Source organism: Perca fluviatilis, chromosome 21 (genome assembly GCF_010015445.1).
Source record: "Perca fluviatilis chromosome 21, GENO_Pfluv_1.0, whole genome shotgun sequence".
Lineage (NCBI taxonomy): Eukaryota > Metazoa > Chordata > Actinopteri > Perciformes > Percidae > Perca > Perca fluviatilis.
Genome location: NC_053132.1, coordinates 23,800,933 through 23,823,027, shown reverse-complemented (window position 1 = coordinate 23,823,027; position 22,095 = coordinate 23,800,933). Strand labels below are relative to the sequence as shown.

General features: G+C 43.2%; 1 protein-coding gene across 1 annotated transcript in view; it reads right to left on the bottom strand.

Annotated features, from left to right (window-relative positions):
- Window positions 1–22,095, bottom strand: part of pkd1b (polycystic kidney disease 1b) — a 77,031-nt gene that overhangs the window by 32,302 nt on the left and 22,634 nt on the right. The window contains exons 3-21 of the mRNA XM_039787896.1: window positions 20,676–20,856; window positions 18,638–18,846; window positions 18,404–18,522; window positions 16,652–16,799; window positions 16,299–16,564; window positions 14,419–15,186; window positions 12,414–12,545; window positions 12,064–12,239; window positions 11,755–11,891; window positions 7,012–10,670; window positions 6,711–6,863; window positions 6,344–6,484; window positions 5,120–5,402; window positions 4,831–4,933; window positions 4,565–4,693; window positions 3,063–3,213; window positions 2,772–2,909; window positions 2,002–2,146; window positions 1,198–1,905 (exon numbers count right to left, since the gene is read on the bottom strand). Coding sequence (XP_039643830.1) covers window positions 1,198–1,905; window positions 2,002–2,146; window positions 2,772–2,909; window positions 3,063–3,213; window positions 4,565–4,693; window positions 4,831–4,933; window positions 5,120–5,402; window positions 6,344–6,484; window positions 6,711–6,863; window positions 7,012–10,670; window positions 11,755–11,891; window positions 12,064–12,239; window positions 12,414–12,545; window positions 14,419–15,186; window positions 16,299–16,564; window positions 16,652–16,799; window positions 18,404–18,522; window positions 18,638–18,846; window positions 20,676–20,856 — 7,746 coding nt within the window. The remainder of the gene's footprint in view (window positions 1–1,197; window positions 1,906–2,001; window positions 2,147–2,771; window positions 2,910–3,062; window positions 3,214–4,564; window positions 4,694–4,830; window positions 4,934–5,119; window positions 5,403–6,343; window positions 6,485–6,710; window positions 6,864–7,011; window positions 10,671–11,754; window positions 11,892–12,063; window positions 12,240–12,413; window positions 12,546–14,418; window positions 15,187–16,298; window positions 16,565–16,651; window positions 16,800–18,403; window positions 18,523–18,637; window positions 18,847–20,675; window positions 20,857–22,095) is intronic.

Genomic DNA, 22,095 nt, shown 5'->3' with positions numbered 1-22,095 from the left:
AACAGCCTTTGTCATTTAAAATTCATGCAAAAACTCACAGATATACAGTAAGGATAATAAATTATTATGTAGGCGCTGCATGATCGACCAGTTCACTCTCGCTCGGATGACTTTAGACATCCCGAAATGTCCTGGGTGCACGGCAGCATCTCAAAACTGTCACAGCCACAGTCGTTAATTCATGAAAATGCATTCATACTTTAATGTAAAGTCTGGCAGTCGTTACTTTGTTCAAGACTGTATTAAAGTTTGGCAGCCAACTAATAATATTTAAACTGTATTCTTATTAGATGTATTAAAAATGAAGGAAGCCCGTCTGTTTTTATTCCTAATGAATAGACATTTACAGCCATGATGTGTCTGACGGTGTGTCTGAAATGTGAAAATGTCTGATTTTTGTTACCTTCCAGTGATAGTAAGGTCTGCTGGGTGCAAATTTTCCACCAAAACAAGTTCCTGCAAATGTATGTGTGGTGTAGCCAGACCCATCTCCACAACACTGTGAAAACAGGTCTGGCAATGCAAGATTAAGCTAGCCTGACAAGCCAGACCCATATCAAGATGTTGGGCCTGGGAACTCACCACTGGCAGGGCTCAATCCGAGGGGCGGGATAAACGGCTGTCTTTCAAATACCCTCTGCACTCATAGCCAACCAGAGCAACGCTAGTTGATATATCCGGTCGGCAAAACTCCGAAGACATCTTCCTTTTTTAAGAATGACTTCAGTGCTCAACTCCAAGTCTGACAGAGTCGCGACCAAAGCCATTTCGAAAGGCCGCTGTTCGCCAGCAGAAGCAGCCATCTTTTTTGTTTTCAAGTAGCAGGGAATTCACGCGGAAAAGTCGCAACTCTGCCGTCCTTATGTTAAGCCCGCCCACCGACTCTATACACGATGTGATTGGCCCGACCAGAATTTGTTTTTTCCAGCTCGCTGCTTACATTTGCTGCCGCTAGGGTGCGTCTAGATTTCTAGGCTAAGCTTAAGCAGCTATAAAGAAAGATTATTGAAAGATAATAATATAATGACATAGACATTCTACACAGAAAATAGATAAAATGTGGCTTTGTACCCATCAGAAATAGGTCCTTAAGTTAATAGGCATTAAGGCCAATTGGTCATTAGTATTATAGCAAAGTGCAAAAGTTTAAAATCAGGGAAAAAAACAGGCTAGAGGGAGAAAAAGAATCTACTGTACCTGGGTCCAGGCTGAAGTTGAAGGAGATAAATAAACCTGCGTTTTCATCCAGTCCATCCACGGCTTTGACTGTGAGATTCAACCTCCCTTCAGTGGAGAGCGTCACAGTCAGACATGTCCCATTCCCAGCTTCACCTACCCTCCCATCGTCCTGTCCCACAGGGAACTTGTTGGGCAGGGTGACCCGTATGGCCTGCTCCAGGTCCAGATCCTGGATGGGGATGGGTTGGCCCTGAGGTGTGCTGAGCTCCATGGCAACCAGAGCGGTGGAAATTGGAGGGTCGGCTCCAGTCAGCAACGGGTTGGATCCCAACTCTGCGTCCATACCAAACAGTACCTGCACCACCTCAGACTTCTGACTCTGCAAGCGAGCGCTAAGGGAGCTGGGCATATGAAACGGACATGGGCGAGAACCGTTCGATCCGTCAGCTGATGATGACTCGGACGGGATGATCTGGTTTCGGTTGGACTGGGGACTGCAGAGGAGGTCAGTGGGGTTTCCATGGAAACCCACTGTGTTGATATAATCGGTGGATAGCGAAAGGGGCGCCTCGCCGCAAACACGTGAACGCATCAGAGAGCGCATCAGGGCCCCGGCGTGACCCAGCGCTGACTGGGCGGTCGTGGAAGCTGACTGCAGAGTGCGTGTGTGGGCTGGGTGAGATCTGGAAGCACTGACAGACTCCGAGGCAGCCGCCAGGATGCTACCTAGAAACAAAGAGAACACAGAATATGAACCCGTTCGGTAAAGGTAACCATTAGCACATGACTGTTTGAACGCAGGAGATGGTGGTTGACCAGCACCTATGATGTTAAGGATGTTCTTCCCCGTTTCCACGGCCGACAACACACCAAGACTCATCTGTTCCTCCATGACGTGGATCATCTTGCCCACAGCCTCCAGAACCTTCTCCTGGCACTTTTCACACACCAATTCTCTAGGAACAGCCTTGGGAAACAGAGATAATAATGGCATTTTTTTTTACAGAATTAATGCTGAAAAAATAAAAATGAGGAGCATTTTCAAAAGTATGATGTGGCTTTCTTGCCATTTTGTGTCTTTTCATGCTACTTTCTACTTCTACTCCCACTACATTTCAGAGAGAAATATTGTACTTTTCACTCAACCACATTCACCTGACACCTTTAGTTACTAGTTACTTTACAAATTGAGATTTTTGCACGCATGAAGTTTATAAAATACATGTTTCATTATAACTTAAACTACCCAACAATATACAGGCCTACAAGTCCAGCTGAGATGATTAGCCGATTTAACACTTAGTTGATTGACGGAACTGTTCTGGTCTTTTCCAGTTTCTAAAATGTGGAGGATTTTTCTGCATTAACTACATTTTCCTGATGATACTTACATTATATGCTTTCACTTAAGTAACATTTTCAATCAATGCAGGACTTCCACCACTGCCGATATGAGAATGTTCTCAATGGCTTCAAAATCTTTGAGATGTTTGAGATTCTGCATCCGTCTCATTATGAAGCATTTCCAATATTAGTTATCACTTGATAAATGGGCTGAGAATGATGAGGAAACAAACTAGGCAATTGCTTACAGTTGACAGTGACAACGCTGAGCTGATCTGATCAACATGCAGCAAGGAGGACACAGGGAGAGAGGCCAGGGCTTGTGTCACATTTTCACGGATCTGCCTTCTGTCCATGAGCTCCATGGCAGTCCGTACAGGCTCCATCTATGGATAGGTGGGTGAAACTCATTAGTCCATATTCCGAGCAAATGCAAACCTGTCGAGATTCTCATTCACTCATTTGGTTATAGTTATTCAAAATCTGTATAAAGTTTAATTTCATGCACTGGCAGATGAGATATGATGCTGACACATTACCTGATTGAGCTGGCTGGTGAGGGCAATGGAATAAGGGATGATCTCTTGAGGGTTGCCATGTTGGACCAAAGCCCACAGCTCTGTCTGGCTCTTGATTCTGAGCCACTGACTGGCAACTCCCTCTCTTGCAGGATTTTCAACTGTCAACATTCTAGGGAAATGAGCAATCAGAAAGAGTGAGAGTTCACTAAAACATGACAAAGACAATTGACACGACTTGGAAGAGGGTATCGGTACTGTAGCAACCCATAACCAAGCAGTATTGAAACTTCTCCAGTCAAACAATACCTTCATTCGTTTGTTTTTGTGCCCAGATCTACAAAGAAATGACTATTTACATGGTTCAGTTCGCAGCCAATCACTGCAAGCGTTCTTTGATTTAATGCGACACGTGATTGGCTAACTACTGCAGCAGCTACAACCCATACAGTCTGTGGTGTGATAAACTTGAGCCCAAATAATAATACATTGTACAGTTTTGTTCAGTTATGGAATAAATACTTGGGCATTTTGGCCTTGTTTTGACAAGATAGCTGAAGACAAGAAAGGGGAGAGAAGGGGAATGACATGCAGCAAAGAGCCGCGGGTTGGACTCAAACCCACGCAACTGCAGCCTTAGTATATGGGGTACACGCTCAACCAGGTGATCTACCAGGGGCCCCCCAATACTTACTAAACTTAAAGTCATTTGGACGGCAGGGAGGGGTGGTAGTATTTTGCGTAACTGAAAGCTTCCGTTCACATGGTGGGTATCGAATGAAACAGAAAAAAAGGTCTCAAAGGAAGTACATGATATCAGTATCGATATCATCTCTTTAAAGGTCCCATGGCATGAAAATTTCACTTTATGAGGTTTTTTAACATTAATATGAGTTCCCCCAGCCTGCCTATGGTCCCCCAGTGGCTAGAAATGGTGATAGGTGTAAACCGAGCCCTGGGTATCCTGCTCTGCCTTTGAGAAAACCTTGCCCCTCCCTCTCTCCTCCTCAATAGCTACAGACACAGAAATGGCATGTTCTGAGGAAAGCTCATTGTAGGACTGGCTCTAGTGGCTGTAATTCTGCACCAAGGCTGAATTTCGGGAAAGAGACTTCAGATACAGTATTAGGGGACCACTAAGGTCTATATAAAAGAGACTTCAGATACAGTATTAGGGGACCACTAAGGTCTATATAAAAGAGACTTCAGATACAGTATTAGGGGACCACTAAGGTCTATATAAAAGCATCCAAAGAGCAGCATGTCATCGGACCTTTAAGGGTACTGGTACTAAAAAAGATATTGTAAATTTTTTAGTGCCCTGTGGCTTTAGCCTGTGACTAGGACACTGGGGCTTTAGTGCCCTGTGACTAGGGCACTAGTGACTAGTGACTAGTGATTAGATTAGTGACTGAAAAATAAAGTGCTTTGACAGGTGTTGCACATAACACGTAGAACAAGACTAACAAACATAATTCTGATGTTTATTTTGCTCCGGCTGATATCAAATGCTGGTAGCTTACCTGTTCAGAGCAATGACCTTTGCCCCCAGATGGTCTTCTACCAGCAATGTGACTGTGATAACTGACATGCTTCTTTCTTGCCCAGGACTTCCTATTGGAACCAGGCTGCCAAATGTTGAACGGGTACCCCTAGGGAGAGAAATGAAGACAAAAGATAAACAGCTTAAGTTTGACAGCAAGTAAATCCAAATCTTACTTTTTAACGCAGTTTCTAATATTCACCCTTCCTTGTCTACTAATTGCTATAGGTTGAGGCCTGTATCCACCTGTACAGAGTGAGCAGAGGGCACACTGTGCCAATGGGCTGGCATGGTGCTACCTGGAAGGTATAAATCAGCTGAGAGGACCTGCTTTCATCATCTTGCCACCCTGCAAAAAGAGGACAGATGTTAGCGGAACAGAATCAGATTGTTGAAGAAGCATTTACTCTTTTGACTTGTTAAAAAAAAAAAAATAATAAAATAAAAAGCTTGCAGTATGACTGCTGCTTTTTCTCCATTGCAAGTGACAAAGGTATTGGATTCAGTAACACGTCTACTAAGACCACAGTGTCACCTGAGCAGTTGTAGGTGACCACTGTCTCCAGCAGATGTATATCTGACTCTGGACTGAGATCACACAGGCCTCCGTGCGGCGGATTGTTGGGTAGTATCATCAGGCTGGCGCTGCCCCACTGCCCTCTGCCAGGCTGGGATACATTGAGAGTGAAGGTATAACTGTGCCCTGGCTGCAAGACACCTGAACGCACCACCAAGTTAGAAGAATGTCTTCCTGTAGAGGTGGAGACCGCGTTAAGACTCAGGGTAATGCCAGTCTGGTCCTCAGCGCTCCAATTGTACTGTGAGAAGACATGTACATGAATCATAATAATACTGCATCTGCGTCTTATTGTCTGTTTCTTGGCTGCAAATACAAAAAACATTGTACTGTCCATTTATTTTACCAATTAAGCATTGCTAAGATTAAATATAGATAAAACTGTCCAATCACAAATTTATTCTCTAAGCAGATAAACACTAAAATTAAAAAGAGACTGTCCTCCCCAGGAAAAAGGCTTCCATAGGTAATTTGTTCAAGCAGCAATTACACCCCTTTTTACGTTTATAGTGACAGCGCCCAATAGAGGTCATAGTAATTATGACAGGCGCAAAGCAGGAAGTAAGGTGACAAAGTGAAGGCAGGTTGGGGGTGGTGGATGGGTCAAACAAACACAGGACTTTCAGCCAGGAGACCGGGGTTTTAGTCACATTTGAAAATAAAAATAAAAGCAGATTTTATTTTTTATTTATTTACAAACGTTCAGTCACGTTCAGTGTCGCATGCGTATCCGCAAGTGACGTCTCAACGTCTGATTTTAACCCAAACCAAAATATTTTTCTAAACTTAACTAAGTTTTTTGTGCCTAAACATAACCACACCTTGAACGCAACATTTACGTTCAAATCCACGATTGAGGTTCTCAGGCTTAGATATGAGGTTGGAAACACTCCTAGGGTAGGAACATACGACTCATATCGTCTTATAGTTTGGAAGGCTAGTTGAATTAAAAGGTTATGAACAGCCGAGACTGCAGCAGGGGGAGAACAGTGTGTTGTTCTTTTCTTTCCACCTGCGCTACCATTGCATTGTAATGTGTTATGTTTTAAAAAAAAAAAAAAAAAAGGTTTGGCCTTATGCTGACCGCTATTGTACACAATCTGTCACAAAAATGTATTAAAATAAAATTTACTGAAAAAATGACTTTACATGTAAGCTTGATGTTAGTATTTGAATCCTTACCTGAGCCTGGTCGTCACACTGTCCACATTGTCCTGAGAGGATGATGGGGGCGGTGTAACTAACGTGGTGTGCGGAGGACAGCACAGAGCAGGACACACACTCCACAATCACAGGAAGCACAGGAGCTTCACACACAGTCACCTACAGATAAGAGACAGAGGTCTGTGTGATAAGTGTCTTATTTGAATAAATTCGTTGGTGTGCCTATGGTAAGTTCCGCCATGATAGCCCATGTCTCCAAAACTTTGCGAGATGTATTCAACATAGCTTTTCTCAACCGCAGCAGATGCAAGAAAAAAAACAGTAAAATATATGTGATAAAGCATGCTTTTGTGTGAGAACGTAGGGTGATTTGGGTTATACTCACTGTCTGGTTGACAGAGGCAGGTCTCCTCCCTGCCTTGTGTACAGTGAGGGTGAAAACGTAGACTGTGTCTGGGTGCAGCTGGGTGCTCAGTACAGTCATTATACTGCTGTTACTCCCAATGGCCTGCTTTGCAAAATGAGATTCCGTTGAGTTCTGAAAATACAAACACCCAAGTGTTAGTATCAGCTACATCTATCAAAGAATTTTACTTATCTTATACTTCTTTATCCAACTCATAATAATAGCAATTCATATAATTTCCATTACATTAAGGTTGCTTTAACAATCAAGATGCCTTTACCACTGTCATGAAGGTCCAGTGGTAATGCAGTGTATCTTCCACTCCTGGATCTGCATCGGGGTCTTCAGACTCAGATCCATCCAGGACGAGGTCACTGAGGCTGGGCCACAGTCTCTGGGATCCTCCCTTGATGACAGCTACCAGCATTGAGTGGATCACTGTAACGCTGGTTTTTCGTTGGGCAAGTAGAGGAGTTCCCTGGAGGGAAACGCTGAATACCAGGCAATACTGTCCCAAATCGAGAGTGTGCTTCGGGAGTAAGAGAAAAGGCGAAGTTGCATCGACCTGACTTCTGAGAATGACTTTGTTACCAGAGAATTCTAAGTTGGTACAATCAGAGTCTTTGAGTATCTCCCATAGGTACGTGGCTTTGTAAGCAGAGCAGGTAATGTCCATGCTTGCTTCAAAGAAACTCGGTCTAGACCTGAAGATAGTAGACTGGCTCTGGACAAGAGAAGCTTGAGGCCTGGAACACTGGGGCTCCTCTACCTCCACGTCTAGCAGTGTGTACACATGGCTTACACGGTTGAGAACTTTGACCATAACACTGTATTTCCCAGGAATATAATAAGTATGATTGACTGTGCTTAAGTCTGTCACCAATGCTTCAGTGGAGTCTCCAAAGTCCCAGAGGTATTTGGGATTGCTCCCTTCATTAACTTTGGCAGAAAACCTGACAGCATGTCCAACAAATATTCTTTCTGAATGACAGACAAGCTCGACCTTTTTCACAGGCCACTGAACTGTGGCAGTATCATTTACCATCTTGGAGCAGATTCCATTGGTGGCGAGCACGCTAAACATCAATGAACCATTTTCTGGTGGTGTAAAGATCACTTCTTGTCCTTTGAGCCAGGTGGGCTCAGACCCTACCAAGTGAAATATCCAGGTGTAGTTGACTGGAAGTCCACTTTGAATTTCTGCCTTGAACTGGATTCTTTTCTGTGCCTCTAGAGCATCAGAACAACAGTTCACAAGTCGCAAACCTTGAATATGCTCAGCAACCAGAATAGTGGAAGACACCTCAGCACTACTGACCTGGTTCCAACCTTTCACTGTAACTAGATGTGTCCCTGCTGGAAGGCTTGATGTGGTGAACGGTCCCTTAAGAATGCCCTGACTATGAATCCAGTCTTTGTTTCTAAATGTTATGGCAAAGCTTACATTGCTTCCTTGGGAAATTGTTGGAATAAATGTAACTGGTTCCTCGGTGCAAAAGGAAGACTTGCAAATGTTCAGCATTAGACCTTTGATTGCATCCTCAACTGTGACACTGTGTGAAACCATCTGCCAATTTATCCCATTGGAGATATTTAAAGACACCTGATAGACACCTGCCAATGGAAAAGTGTGGATAAAGGTCTGATTTGTAGAATTAAAAAGCATAGCACCTCTAATTTCCCAGTTCCAATGCAGATCACTACCTTTCCGAATAAGCCCATGGAGTTGAACTGCCGCACGTGTGGTGATATAAAAGGGATGCGTCTTTCCTTCAATTTCAAAGTCCATCTCTTGGACCTCCTCCTGAACATTGAACTCTTTGGTGATATTGCTGTGGCTAAGGACATTCTGAGCTGAAACTCTAACAAGACAATGACCAACACTTGTAAAAGTGTGGAGAAGAAAGGGGGTGTGTGTCTGCAAAGGTGTAAGATCGGATTTCACGTACCACAGGTACTGTAGGTCTGACCCGGTAATCACAGATACAGAGATATTCACTAATTTCCCTAATGCCACAATGTTTGATTGTGTTGTAATGTGTGCACCCGCTACACGCTGTACCGACACTAAAGAAACAATGCTGGTGGCCTCACCCAACTTGTTGGAAGCTCTTAGCTCAACTGAAACCTCACCAGGAGTTTCAACTAACATATGAAAAAGCTGTCCATCACCAGTAATTTGTCGGTTTATTCCACTATGTAAAGCAAGCCAGTGATAACTGACATTGGAGCCCTTGGTGATTGAAGCAATAAACAGCAGTTCCTCTTGGGTTGGTATGTATTTCACATTTGTCAGGCTCTGACATTCAATCTGAAGACCCTCTATACTTTCGAAGGCCTCAATCAAAATAGCTGCTTCCTTTCTACTTACCAAGTTCCGAGCAATAACCCTCACTTGATACACTCCTGGTTTCAGGAAAGCAAATCTAAACTGATAAGTCCCCTGTTTGGTTGAGTTTAAACCATCCACAGTCCAGTAGTAGTTTGTGCTACTGATAGCACTGCTAATTGCTGTGATAACAGTTTCTTCTCCTACTGCAGCATAAAGCTGGTTGGTGTGAAGTGAAAGGTCTGAAATAGGAAGTAAAACATTGACTTTAAGGGACACAGAATCACGGCTAACAGCATTAAATGCTGTGGCGGTGACTGTGAACTGACCCGTCGAGGTAAAGACGTGTGACACGTTCCGCTTCTGCTCCACTGGGGATCCATCTCCAAAGTCCCACAGCACTGACACATTGCTACCAGTGCAACTGGCAACCCAAAATGATGCTAATGCATTGACTGTCAGTGTGCCACTTTGACTATCGTGCTCGACGGACAGCTTACTCACAGGGTTTTGAATGGTGATACTAGCTCTCGCGGTTTTGTTGCTGACTTTGTTAAGTGCTGTTACTGATACCTCTTCGACACCTTCATCTTTAAAGATAAAACACTTTTGAGTGCTTTCTGTCATGGCAATGAGACTAGAGGGGCTGCTTAACCACTTAAATTGGTAACCTCTAATTTGTACGGGGGAAACTAACACCCTGACGCATACCTCTTCTCCTACTGCCACTACTTCTTTGGATGACTGCATTGTCATGTTGGTTATTGGCGCTTCGACACAGATACTCATACTAAATGATACAGATGTAACAGAACTAAACAGAGTCAGACTAATATGAAAGATCCCTTGACTTTGAAATGTGTGCATGGCTGTCGACTGTCCCCTCACTACAGCCAGAGGTGATCCATCTCCAAACAGCCAATGGAAAGTCAGAATGGATATGTTCCCTTTCACCAGAGCGGTAAACTGTATGTCTCTTCCACTCATGACGCATTCTGTAGGGAGAACTCCACTAACAGCCAACCTATAGACCTCTACACAGAGAGACTGATGAGCTTGGCTGACAGAATTCAAGACAGTTACATCTACTGTATAGTGCCCTGGCGACTTATAGATGTGGGAGATGGAACCATCTGTAACGTTTCCCTGCAGGGATCCATCGCCAAAGTCAAAATTCCACAGCAGATTCGTACCAGTGGCCACTGTAGCTCTGAAATCTGCAGAAGAGCTTAGTTCAATGGGTCCATTGTAGCTGACCGTCAATCCAGAGATTTTCTCCAAAACTTCCATCATGAGCCAAGTGGCCAGGACTGTAAGAGTGTTGTTGGCACACACTGTGAGGTTATACACTCCTGCAGATGCAAAAGTATGGTTGACTTTACAGTGGATGCCTTGGATAACTTCAGAGCCGTCGCCAAAGTCCCATGTGTAGACAACAGCATGGGTGGAGGGCTCTGCCGAAGCTTCCAGAACGAGAGTCTGTTTGACGAGTGGCACGGGAGGGGAAGAGGAAATGAGGAGGTGTTTTAATCGAGGGCGTACGCTAATCTTCATTGACGCATCAGTTTTGTCATATTGGTTGGAGACTTGGGCATGAAGTTTGTAGTCAGCTGCAAAAACAAACATGCAGGAAAGAAGTTTTTACTTTGATAGAAAGTACCAAGCACAGTTTCTACCAGTTTTATTCTTGTCACCAAATGTGACCGAAAGCAGCAATTTTCAAATTCTACATAAAATGGGGTTTTAAAAAGTCTAAAATCAATTTCATTGACAAAACAAATGTTGCATGGCATTTAGTCAAAATACCAGCAAAAAGACAATCATTATCAACCAACCTAAAGTACTTGCTAAAGGTTCAATGTCGCCTGTGTACTTGGCTGTATCGTTAAAGGGCTTGTACTCAAAATACTGGGGAAAAAAAACAGTGTGCTGGGTTTTCTTCCAATCCAATTGCCTCCAATCGAATAATCTTCAATGACTCCATTCATTGTGCTCTCAAAGACCATTCCCCAATACGTGAGATAGCTTTTGTAGCTTCTTTTCACGGCCACATGAACTAACATGCATGCGTGGCCGCACCGGCTATCAAAACAAAGAACAGAGAAGCTGGAATTACAGCGCACACACAGAGAGAGTGTGACTTCATTCTCTGCTCAGGACGCCATTACTCCACCATATTTTTACATCCCAAATGTGTTTGCTTCTATATTAATGTTCTGAATGTCTAGTATAGCCGCTTTAATTTGATGCCTGCGTAATTGTATGTATCTTTAAAGCAGTAATTAACCTGCATTGATTGAACTTTTGGCCACTTGGGGGTAGGATATCTTAGCTGTAAACACAACACTGGCATATAATCACCTTATAAACCTGATATGGTACACTTGTTAACACATTGCACATCCAGCACGGACACGGAGCAATACTAGCATCAATTTGTTTCTGGCCACCCAAGGATGTCATATATTCACTCTCCTTTTAGCTCTGGTTTGGTCTGCACCAACTTCTTAGGGGATATATCTGGCTGCTAAATGCTCCACTATGTTCACTAGTTAGATGCTAAGTTATTGTGTCTGTCGTTGTTAGTGCTGGGCAGGTGGCATACTATGGGGTTTTCCATCTGAAATTAAACATAGTCATTTCATCCAAAATATTGATGAGTGCAACTTTAATTGTTTTTGTGAGTGTGTTCACCTGGAATAGAAAAGGTATAGTTCACTGAGTCCTGGACATACACTTGCTTCCCTCCTCTCTCCATAAGCCCTTGCATGTTCTGACAAGGAGCAGACTGGGTGTGGATCACCTCGCTACTGCCATCCCCAAAATCCCATCTATATAAAATACAGCACATGGACATTTAGAATAACAAGACAAAACATGACTTTACAAGTACATTTCAAGTGGTAGTCTATATTTTAAAGTCAAGGGTATACAATATGCCATCTCAAATGTTTTTCTCTGATGATTTCAGGGGGGTTATTTATGAAAAATGCAATGCCTTACTTGAATGTGACTGGCAGGGAGATGTCCACTTTGACTCTGAGGGTGTAGAGGTGTGTAGCATCCACAGCTACGACCTCCCTGACTAACAGGAATTCTGGCTGACCCAGTGGGGTCATTTCATCAGCAGTCAGGAGGATTTCTTGGCTCTGGGAGCTCACATGGTTGGAAGCTGTCAACTAGCAGAAAGATAACAGGTTACTTTCCTTAAATAAAGGAGGCTCAGAATGTAATTAAATGTAATTTATTGATTAATCGTGAAATCTATTTTTTTTAAATATTTTTAAAGAAACATTATCAAAAATAAGTAATTGAACAAATTTAACATCAGAGAGACAGCTAAATTATCTTACCCTGAGATTATACTCTGCACGTTTCTTGAACACTACACTGTAAGATTCTCCTTCATAGGCAAACTTCTCCAGGTCGTCAATCACCCATGTGAATTTTACTGCGGAACCACTCTCCACTTTAGCTTGAAATGACTACAACGTAAAAGAAAATTATCAAAAAGAAACAAATGCCAGTCATTTTATCAAACTAAGTTGCCTTTGTGCAAACATTTAGTCTTACATGTCCACATTCGTCTGAAAGAATGTGAAAGAGTCTACAGCCACGGTAGCAGCTCTGAGGCTATAGTACATTAAATTACATTACATGTCATTTAGCTGGCGCTTTTATCCAGAGCGACTTACAATTGCTATATATCAGAGGTTGCATGCCTCTGGAGCAGCTAGAGGTTAAGTGTCTTGCTCAGGGACACATTGGTTGATGTATCGCAGTGGGACTCAAACCCAGATCTCCCACACCAAAGGCATGTGTTATATCCACTGCGCCATCACCACCACAGCTATAAGCACTATTGTGGTATCTGGCCCTATAAATTTAAAGTTTGTATAAAGCTCAAATAAGCTTGGTCCTCATGAGAAAGTATAGCAGTGCAGAGGTTTAATGATTAAACTGTCAGTGGCGTGATTTCGCTTGGATGTTCAATAGGAGATCCAGGATTGGATGCTGAGGGGTTAACGAACTATAATGTATGGCCAGGGAGCCCCCCAGGAGGATACTAACCCCTGCTATGTCAAATTACATGTTCCTATGTTATCTAACATCTTACCTAAACATACCCAATATAAGCTATGGTTTTTAGAGCAAGAGAAGAGTATGTTCGTTGGCTTTGTACTCTCCGGGTTCTGCAGGACTCGTTATTGATGCTGAAAACTTGATGTAATAAAACCTTTATGATCAAGTACAGTGTCAAGCGAATTTCCTCCTCCACAAGATACAACACTATCACTAACGTTTAAATGCTAAAACACTCACAATGGCAATGTGATATTAAAAAAGTAAGAGGATCACTAAATTTATTACAAATTATCCTGTGAGAAACGTGAATGTCTGTATTCACAAATATCCATCTGATAGTTATCAAGGCATTTCACTGAAAACCACAAATTTCAACCTCTTGGTGCCACCCGAGAAAAAGTCAGAAGAACACCAAAATCATCAGCCCGTCCTCACCCAGAAATTGATAGCAAAGGTCAATAATGCAAGCAGCTCATAAGTGTGTGGTTTGTGTGGGTGTGTGTGACAGCGACTGTTTGTTAAAAAACAAACAATAGTAGACTAGAGTGGGGATCGGGCGCATTTTTCTGTCAGAGCCCGGCCCGCGTCCGACAGAGAAGTAACCGAACCCGGCCCGAGCCCGACAGGCATTAAGATATTTATGTCCGAGCCCGACCCGAGCCCAACAGTTAAAATCTTATTTTTTTTCTCATACTAATGAGACATGTACGTTTGTTTGTGTGGAAATGTCAACAGATGAGCGCATCAGCGCACACGGGGCAACAAGCGCACGTTTACACAGGCACACACCTACATAATAAGCTTTTTTAAATTTAAAATGTTCAATGCCTTATGAGATGTGACCGAGCCCGACCTGAACATCATTTCTAAATATCTGTCCGAAACCGGGCCCGGCCCGTCGGGTCCCAACGGGTCCCCACGGGCTCGGTTCGGGTATCCATCCTCTATAGTAGACGTGATAGGCAGATGGTTCGTCCAATCGCCTGCCAGGTATTTTTTGAAACTGCCTACCCTTTTCAAAACGTTTCCAATGACGGCTTCTCAGATGGTTCAGTGTAACATACCAGCTTACGCGTCAGGTTAGTCAATAGGTGAAAAGTCTGATCATTGGTGGACCAGGAATGTCTGTACAAAACCCGAATGGCAATTGAGATATTTCAGTCGGGACCAAAGCGGTGGACCGACCGGGTGGCTTTGCCGCGCTGACAACATGGTTTCTAAAAATATTGCTTAAATAAGCAGAATGTTTAAATTCAATTTTTGCATTCTCACCTGTGGAGTGTCTACTAGCATCCTCTGGCATCCACGTGGCTCTACAGTAAGCCCTGTCACTGCCTCGTAGCCACAAACCACCACACTCACACTCTGAGAGCTAACTGCATCCATCACACTGATGTTCAGCGTTTGAACCCCCGCTGAGGGCAACACCAGGGTCACAGAGGAGAGCCAGGCATCAGGGGACTGTCCCCTACAGTCAGGCCAAGACAGAGCCACCTCTTCAGGGCAAGATGGAAGGAAGGGGACCCCGGTCTGCAGAACTGGGGCTGACCATGAGCTCCTGGCTTTCTCCCCAGACAGGACCTCGACAACGATAAGTGTTGGGACGTTGATTTGGACATGAATCTGGTTCTTTTCATCTGGCACAGGGTGGACGACATTAAGCCCAAATTTAGATCGCAGACTTGGAGTTGGACCAGTTGTCACGACCCAAATATCTGGAGATGCGGTTGTCTCTCTGTGGGTGAAGCCAAAGTTATCGTCGTGCTCGGTACCTCTGTGTAGACTCTTGTCCACGTACAGCATCCTCAGATCACACACCACCCCGTCCACCCATTGGCCTCCGTGTGGCAGGGAAGTGAGACCTCCCTCCCACCAGCCTCCCCACTCCGTCCTCCTAAGGGACATGTAACTCTGTCGCCAGGGGGAGTTTAGAGATGCTTCCCTGTTCAGGCAGTGTAGGAATGTACCAGAGTCACGAGTGTGCTGTATAGCCACAATATCATCAGGGTAGACCATGATCGCTCGATCCGGAAGAAGCAGCTGTTTAAAAAAATACAACAACAAAAAAAAACAGGAAAATATGAAAGGAATCTATGAAAACAGTCGTATCTCCAAATTTCGTCATCTTAATTTTGTTTCATGAATCTTTCTTCTTTCTTTTCCTCTATTTTTACTCGAGATCATTGAGGGACGGCCCCTTATCTACAATGACATTGAGTCAAAAAAACAACAACAGAGAAACATTTTTTAGTAATTGTTTAGTGGAATTAAAATAGCCCCCCATCATCACATACCCTTCACCATACCTAGAGATTGGCATGGGGTACTTTCCATAAAATCATCTCTCAATGCAAATCAAACCAGCTATTAGGCAAACCGACATAAAACCATGCCAATCTCTAGGTATGGTGAAGGCTATGTGATGATGTGGGGCTATTTTAATTCCAAAGGGAACTTTATCAGGATGCATAGTATCCTGCATCCATGAAATAACTGGCCTTTAAAAATAAAAATCTGCCTGCTTCTATGGGAATTTGACATAGGGGTGTACTCACTTTTGTTGCCAGCGGTTTAGACATTAATGGCTGTGTGTTGAGTTATTTTGAGGGGACAGCACATTTACACTGTTATAAAAGCTGTACACTTAATACTTTACATTGCAGTAAAGTGTAATTTCTTCAGTGTTGTCCCATTAAAAGATATAATGAAATATTTACTAAAATGTGAGGGGTGTACTCACTTTTGTGAGATACTGTATATAAATCAATCACAAGTAGAAGTTTGGAGGTTTAAAACCAGATTTAAAACCAGATTTCTAAAATGTCCAAAAGGCACAAGTGTGCTGTAATTTGTTCCAGGAGTCAGGTGCACTGAAGTTAATCACCAATCAATGCTATTGGTCACCCTTTACATCTGTCTGTGGGTTTTACATACTGTATATTTAAACAGTCACAAGGCCATTTCATCTGACTTTGTTGAAGCCTCAATTAAATGTTTTCAAATTAGCCTTTTTCATTTCATTTCCTGAAGCGCAACAGTGTTGGACATAAAATTATTGGTCTGACAGTGACGATATACTTTGTATTCAAACATCGTCAGTCCATAATGCCTGCAGGGAAAAGCCAATAACGTGCAACAAAATGTCAACTCACGCTTATAGTTTTTAGTTCAGAGCTGGGGTTTATGTTCAGAGGCAGGTCTGCCACCAGGTGGTAGAAGGGGGGTATCGCAGGGTATCTGGGCGGTAAAGCAAAGCCGCGGGCCCCTGCTGCAGAGTCGTAGGGGCTGCAGGGGCTGGCGGTGGGCACACAGGCCTCCAGCAGGTGGCACCAGTGCTGGCCCAAGCTGCAGCCCCCTGTGGTGTTACACAGCGGCACTGCTGAGCAGCAGCTGAACGGATTAAGGAGAGAGCTGCAACCTGAGGGGCAAAGAGGACATTCTCAACGTCCAGTATCGAGCAAACAGGAGCTCTCAGAAAAGCTCCATACTACCGGTTGTACTGTACCTGGTGGTACCAGGTGGTGGTTGGGATTGCAGTAGGGTCGGAGGATCTGTACCCGGGCCAGAGAGGACATTGGGCTGGGCTGGACCACCAGCTCCACTGATGCCAACTGACCTGCATGACTGAACCACATCCCTGGGAACAGCTGCATCTGTGGGGTGTCAAAAGGAGTTTATTTAAGACGGGAGCAATGCAAATAAATAAAATGCATGATTATACTTGGGTTTAAAATGCCACATTTAGCCAAAAGGCTATTTAAAAAAAAAAATCTGTAGTCCCCTTAGCCTCAATTAAAAAAAAGGCTTTGAACAAGAAAGAAAGACAACCCAAACGGAGCACATCTTAGCACAAAATGAGACACCGCACGAAACAAAAAAAAATGTATAGAGCACAAAGAATAGAAATAGAAATCTGTTGAGAGCATTAAAAGCAGTAGTGAGGAGGGAAACAAATACATAAAATACATATATGATAAGATTGCAAACTAACAAAATGCATACATAACAAATAAATCAGAATATATGTACGTATATCATTGATATCATCAGAATATTAACCAACAACACAAACTGTAAAATTCACATATGGGGGATTACACAGGGATTACCTTTGATTTACAGTACAGGCCAAAAGTTTGGACACACCTTCTCATTCAATGTGTTTCTTTATTTTCATGACTATTTACATTGTAGATTCTCACTGAAGGCATCAAAACTATGAATGAGCACATATGGAATTATGTACTTAACAAAAAAGTGTGAAATAACTGAAAAAGTAGCCACCCTTTGCTTTTTTTGATAACTCTGCAACCCCTTGGTGTTCTCTCAATGAGCTTCATGAGGTAGTCACCTGAAATGGTTTTCACTTCACAGGTGTGCTTTGTCAGGGTTAATTTTGGAATGATTTCCCTTATTAATAAAAAAGCAAAGGGTGGCTACTTTGAAGAATCTAAAATATAAGACATGTTTTCAGTTATTTCACACTTTTTTGTTAAGTACATAATTCCATATGTGTTCATTCATAGTTTTGATGCCTTCACTGAGAATCTACAATGTAAATAGTCATGAAAATAAAAAGGAAACGCATTGAATGAGAAGGTGTGTCCAAACCTTTGGACTGTACTGTACATACTTTTAATACAATTCATTGTATAAAACTGGATATTGCTTGCTAACTATTTTTCATGCACATTCACTGAAACATTAAGCTCACTCAATTTGTATATTTAAAAAATATATATATATATTACAATTTAGCTTCTCCCTGGCAACTGCTGAATTACCTTGGGGTACAGTTGTCCCCGGTCGGGTATCACTGCCTCAGACCACTGATTCCCAATCTGTTTTTCTAAAGATTATTGTAGGCCTTTATTAGATAGGAAAGCTGAAGACATGAAAGGGGGAAGAGAGAGAGAGAGAGAGAGAGAGAGAGAGATGGGGGGGGGGGATGACATGCAGCAAAGGGCAACGGGTCAGAATCAAACATGCAGTCGCTGCTGCAAGGACCGGGCCCCTGCACATGGGGCATACGGTCAACCAGGTGAGCCACCCAGGCACCCCAATTCCCAATCTTTTTAGCTTGCGATCCTTTATAACCATACCATGCCAACCCTTAACCACTCATTAGAGCTGTTTTAGGTCTATGAGCTGATGTTTAACCAAGAAATGATGTTCTCTTGTCAGATACGTTTTAAATACATCATCTCAGATTTATCTTGTTACCCCATTAGTGTTTTTCAATTGATGCTATACTGACCTCCACTGTGAGTGCTCCGATGTCTGGGACATTTGGAAAAGGGTGTATCTGGGTCTGAGCATAGATGCCGGTCATGAGAACCAATCCAGTCAGGTAACTGTCCGGAGACGGTAAAGACTCTGCATGAAGAGGGAACAACCGAAAGCACCTTTTTTTTTCACAAGACACATTTCTAATAATAGCCATACACGAGGATAAAAACCCAACTGTTTTTCAGTGAAATAAAAGTCTTACCAGTTACATCTTTTTCACAGAGGAAGAGGTATCGTCCAGCACACTGAGCCTTCCTCCACTGTCCCTGTGTCCCCAAGGCCATCTGAGGACACCCACCCTGGCTCTCACTGGCTCCAGTCCACCATGCAGGACTTACAGGCTCCGCAACCCCAACCTGGACGGACCCCTCTCCTGCTGATCCCTTCAGCCATACCCACACAGTGCTTTTCCTAAACAAACACGAAAACAACAGGGAAAAAAAAGGTATATTAAAGAACCCCTATTATGCTCCTTTTCAGGGTCATATTTGTACTTTTTGGTGTCTACTACAATAGGTTCACATGCTTTGATATTCAAAAAACATTATGTTTCTCATACTGCCCATTGCTGCAGTGCCTCCACCTGAAACACCCAGTCTGCTCCGATTGGTCAGCTGGCCCACTCTGTTGTGATTGGTCAACCAATTTCAAACAAGCCACTGACAAGGCCACTGACAAGGCTGTTGTCAGTACCTGATCCGTTCCACCGGCACGATCCGTTCTGCGCATGTGCAAGATGACACGTATGCCATGACGTAGGCGCAGATGATAATGCTGCGTTCATGCCACCTCGTCGGTGGCAGTCTGTCAGTACCCGATCCGTAATAACGCATGCGCAGAACGGATCATGCAGGCAGAACGGACAGCTAGATTCAGTCTAAAATAACGTTAAGTCAAACATAATGGTGAAAGCAGGCTACAGCTAAATTAAGACTTTACAGTAATAACAATAAAGACAAGTATTGAGTGATTGTATTTTAAATGAGCACAAGTAAAGTAGAACTGACGTAACAGCTGTTATATATGTTAACGTTTATTTTCAAGTTTTATTTTGAGGGTCTTTTAAAGCTAACATGCTGTCTCAGCTAGCGGTTAGCCGAATTAGCTGTTAGCTAAACTAACGTTAGCTTAACTGTGGAGGCTAATGGCAGACCGCTACAATCAGCTAGCGGTTAGCCAAATTAACCATTAGCTAAACTAACGTTAGCTTCCCGGTGGAGGCTAACGGCAGACCGCTATAATCACCTAGCGGTCCGCCGAATTAGCTATTAGCTAACTAACGTTAGCTGGAGGCTAGTGTGGGAACAGATTGGGTAGTGTCGTAAATCCTCGTACCACAGCGCATGCGTGAACATCTTGCGCATGCGCAGAACGGATCGTGCAGGTGGAAGCGGTGCCGTTATTCCGAGGTGGTGGTGGCATGAACGCAGCATTATCATCTGCGCCTACGTCATGGCATACGTGTCATCTTGCACATGCGCAGAACGGATCGTGCCGGTGAAACGGATCGGGTACTGACAGCTGTGCTTGCTCAGGCAGCACCCATGTGGAGGACAAATGAAAAACTGGGCTGGCTTTCTCAATTAATGACATCACGAATCGAGGAATTTCGAACAGGTATGTGGGCGAGGCGTTTTAAGGCAGAAAAAAAAAGTGCTTTCTGTGGGAGAGATTACAGTCAGGGCTAGAGTCAGGTAATAGAATAAAATAGACATGTTCTCTGGCAGATGTTGATGAAGTGATTCATTTCCTGTTCTTCTGGGTTTCTGTTCTTTGTGTTCTGATTGTTGCTCTGCCTGTCGCTGCAACCTGATCTCACAGAATTCCGTGAAATGAACACGGCCCCTTAACTCAAAATCTGTGGCAGTGTCACGGAATCGCCGAAAATTGCAGTTGATCTCTGCGCAAGCGCCGCGGAAAGTTCAGACCCGAAAGCAAGCCGATAAAAATGGCAGGTGAAGGTGGTGTTCCCGCAAAGAAATCGAAATATAGCTGTACATTTCAACAGTGTTGGGCGCAACAATTGACATGCATCTAACCTAGTCCTATCGACAACCTCCACGCTTTTTGTAAGGTGTGTCTCTCACTGATTTTAATGTAGCGCACGGTGGGGAAAACGACATTACCCAGCACATTAAAACACAGCGGGTCTTACAGTACACTTACCAATAATATAAACCGGCTGATGATTGACAAGCATTTATAAACCCATGAAGAAAGGAGACGTGTGTAGCACTCACACTGGAAAGGAGTGGTGGATGAAGTGTTGCAGCTCCAGGCTGTCAGCAGATGCCAGATCTCCTCCCCGAGTCTCTCTGCAGGAACCCTGCGCTTCAGGCCGCGACAAAGTCGTCTCAGAGAGCCAATAGCATCGCCGGCTGGTCAAGTGGATCCGGCCACCTTTAGGACAAGGAATGTCTTCTGAAAGGCAAGACATGGTAATATGGATAGTTAAAATGTCTTGCGGAGTGAGCATGTTAGCTGATTACATTCAAGATCTCCACTTGTTTTGTTTTTGTGTTCTTGTTCAGGGTGTCAATTTGTATTATTAATCAAACCGGGATGATTGAGATCAGAAGTCCCATGATGAGAAGAGCAGGTTTAGCTCATTGTGAAGAGTCCCATGAGTTTAACAGGCAGTCGCAACAGATGTTACAGGGCAGACGTTTCCCATTTTGCATCATTTCTTTGATTACACACACACAGTAACATTTCCCCTGTAATGTTTAATTTTGAGATTATGTGATTATTGCCTACTCCTGTTGCTCTAATCAGGAAATTTGAGCTGAACATATTGGCAAAAACATATTACTACTATACTATAATATACCATAGATGGAGAACTACAACCCCCCATGTTGTTTATAGTGAGTAGTTTTACTTTCCATGTATGTAACATGTCCTATGCAGCACAATATGGTAGAGGCAATTCAAGTTTTAGATTTAAAGCACAGTGGAAGAAGGCTGCAGTACAGAGGTACAGAAGAATTATCGACAAAATTGACTTAATCATTTTGGGATCATGGGGGGGGTCCAACTTTCAGATCGGGAATCACAACAACGACGTGCTGTACATTCTTTCAGACTTCTAGTAGCACCAAAGTCTACATTTTAGTGAAATTCTGCGTACACATTTATGCATCCAATATGATGATCCAATAACATACATGATCTTTTTGTTACCCCAACTTTTCTTTTTCTTTTTTACCTTTCTCTATTTAACTTTTATAATTTTGGGATTAAATGCTGACTACTCTAACCCCTTCAGGCATTATAAATCCTTTAAATCAAACTATCTGAGATGGAGAAATGATTCTTGTGATGTCACAATGATGGCACATCCCTGCATTTTAAGGGGTTAAAAGCCAAAAAGGTTGTATGAAAAGTTGAGTTATTGTATGTACAACACAATACCTGGATAAGCACAACCAACTCCTTTCTTAACTGCTACCATCATTTATATTTGCCACCTCTACGCTAAAACATTAAAGCTTTAGTGCGTATCTCTTTAATATTAATGAACGTCCGTTACATTCAAGCCGTTGTCAAATGAGTTGCTACAAAGCTAATTAAGACTATCAGCTCCACACAACTCTCTCTGGATTTCTCAGCATGGCTATGTTCAGAAGATTGTGGCGTCCGGTGACTTTCCCGCGCAGA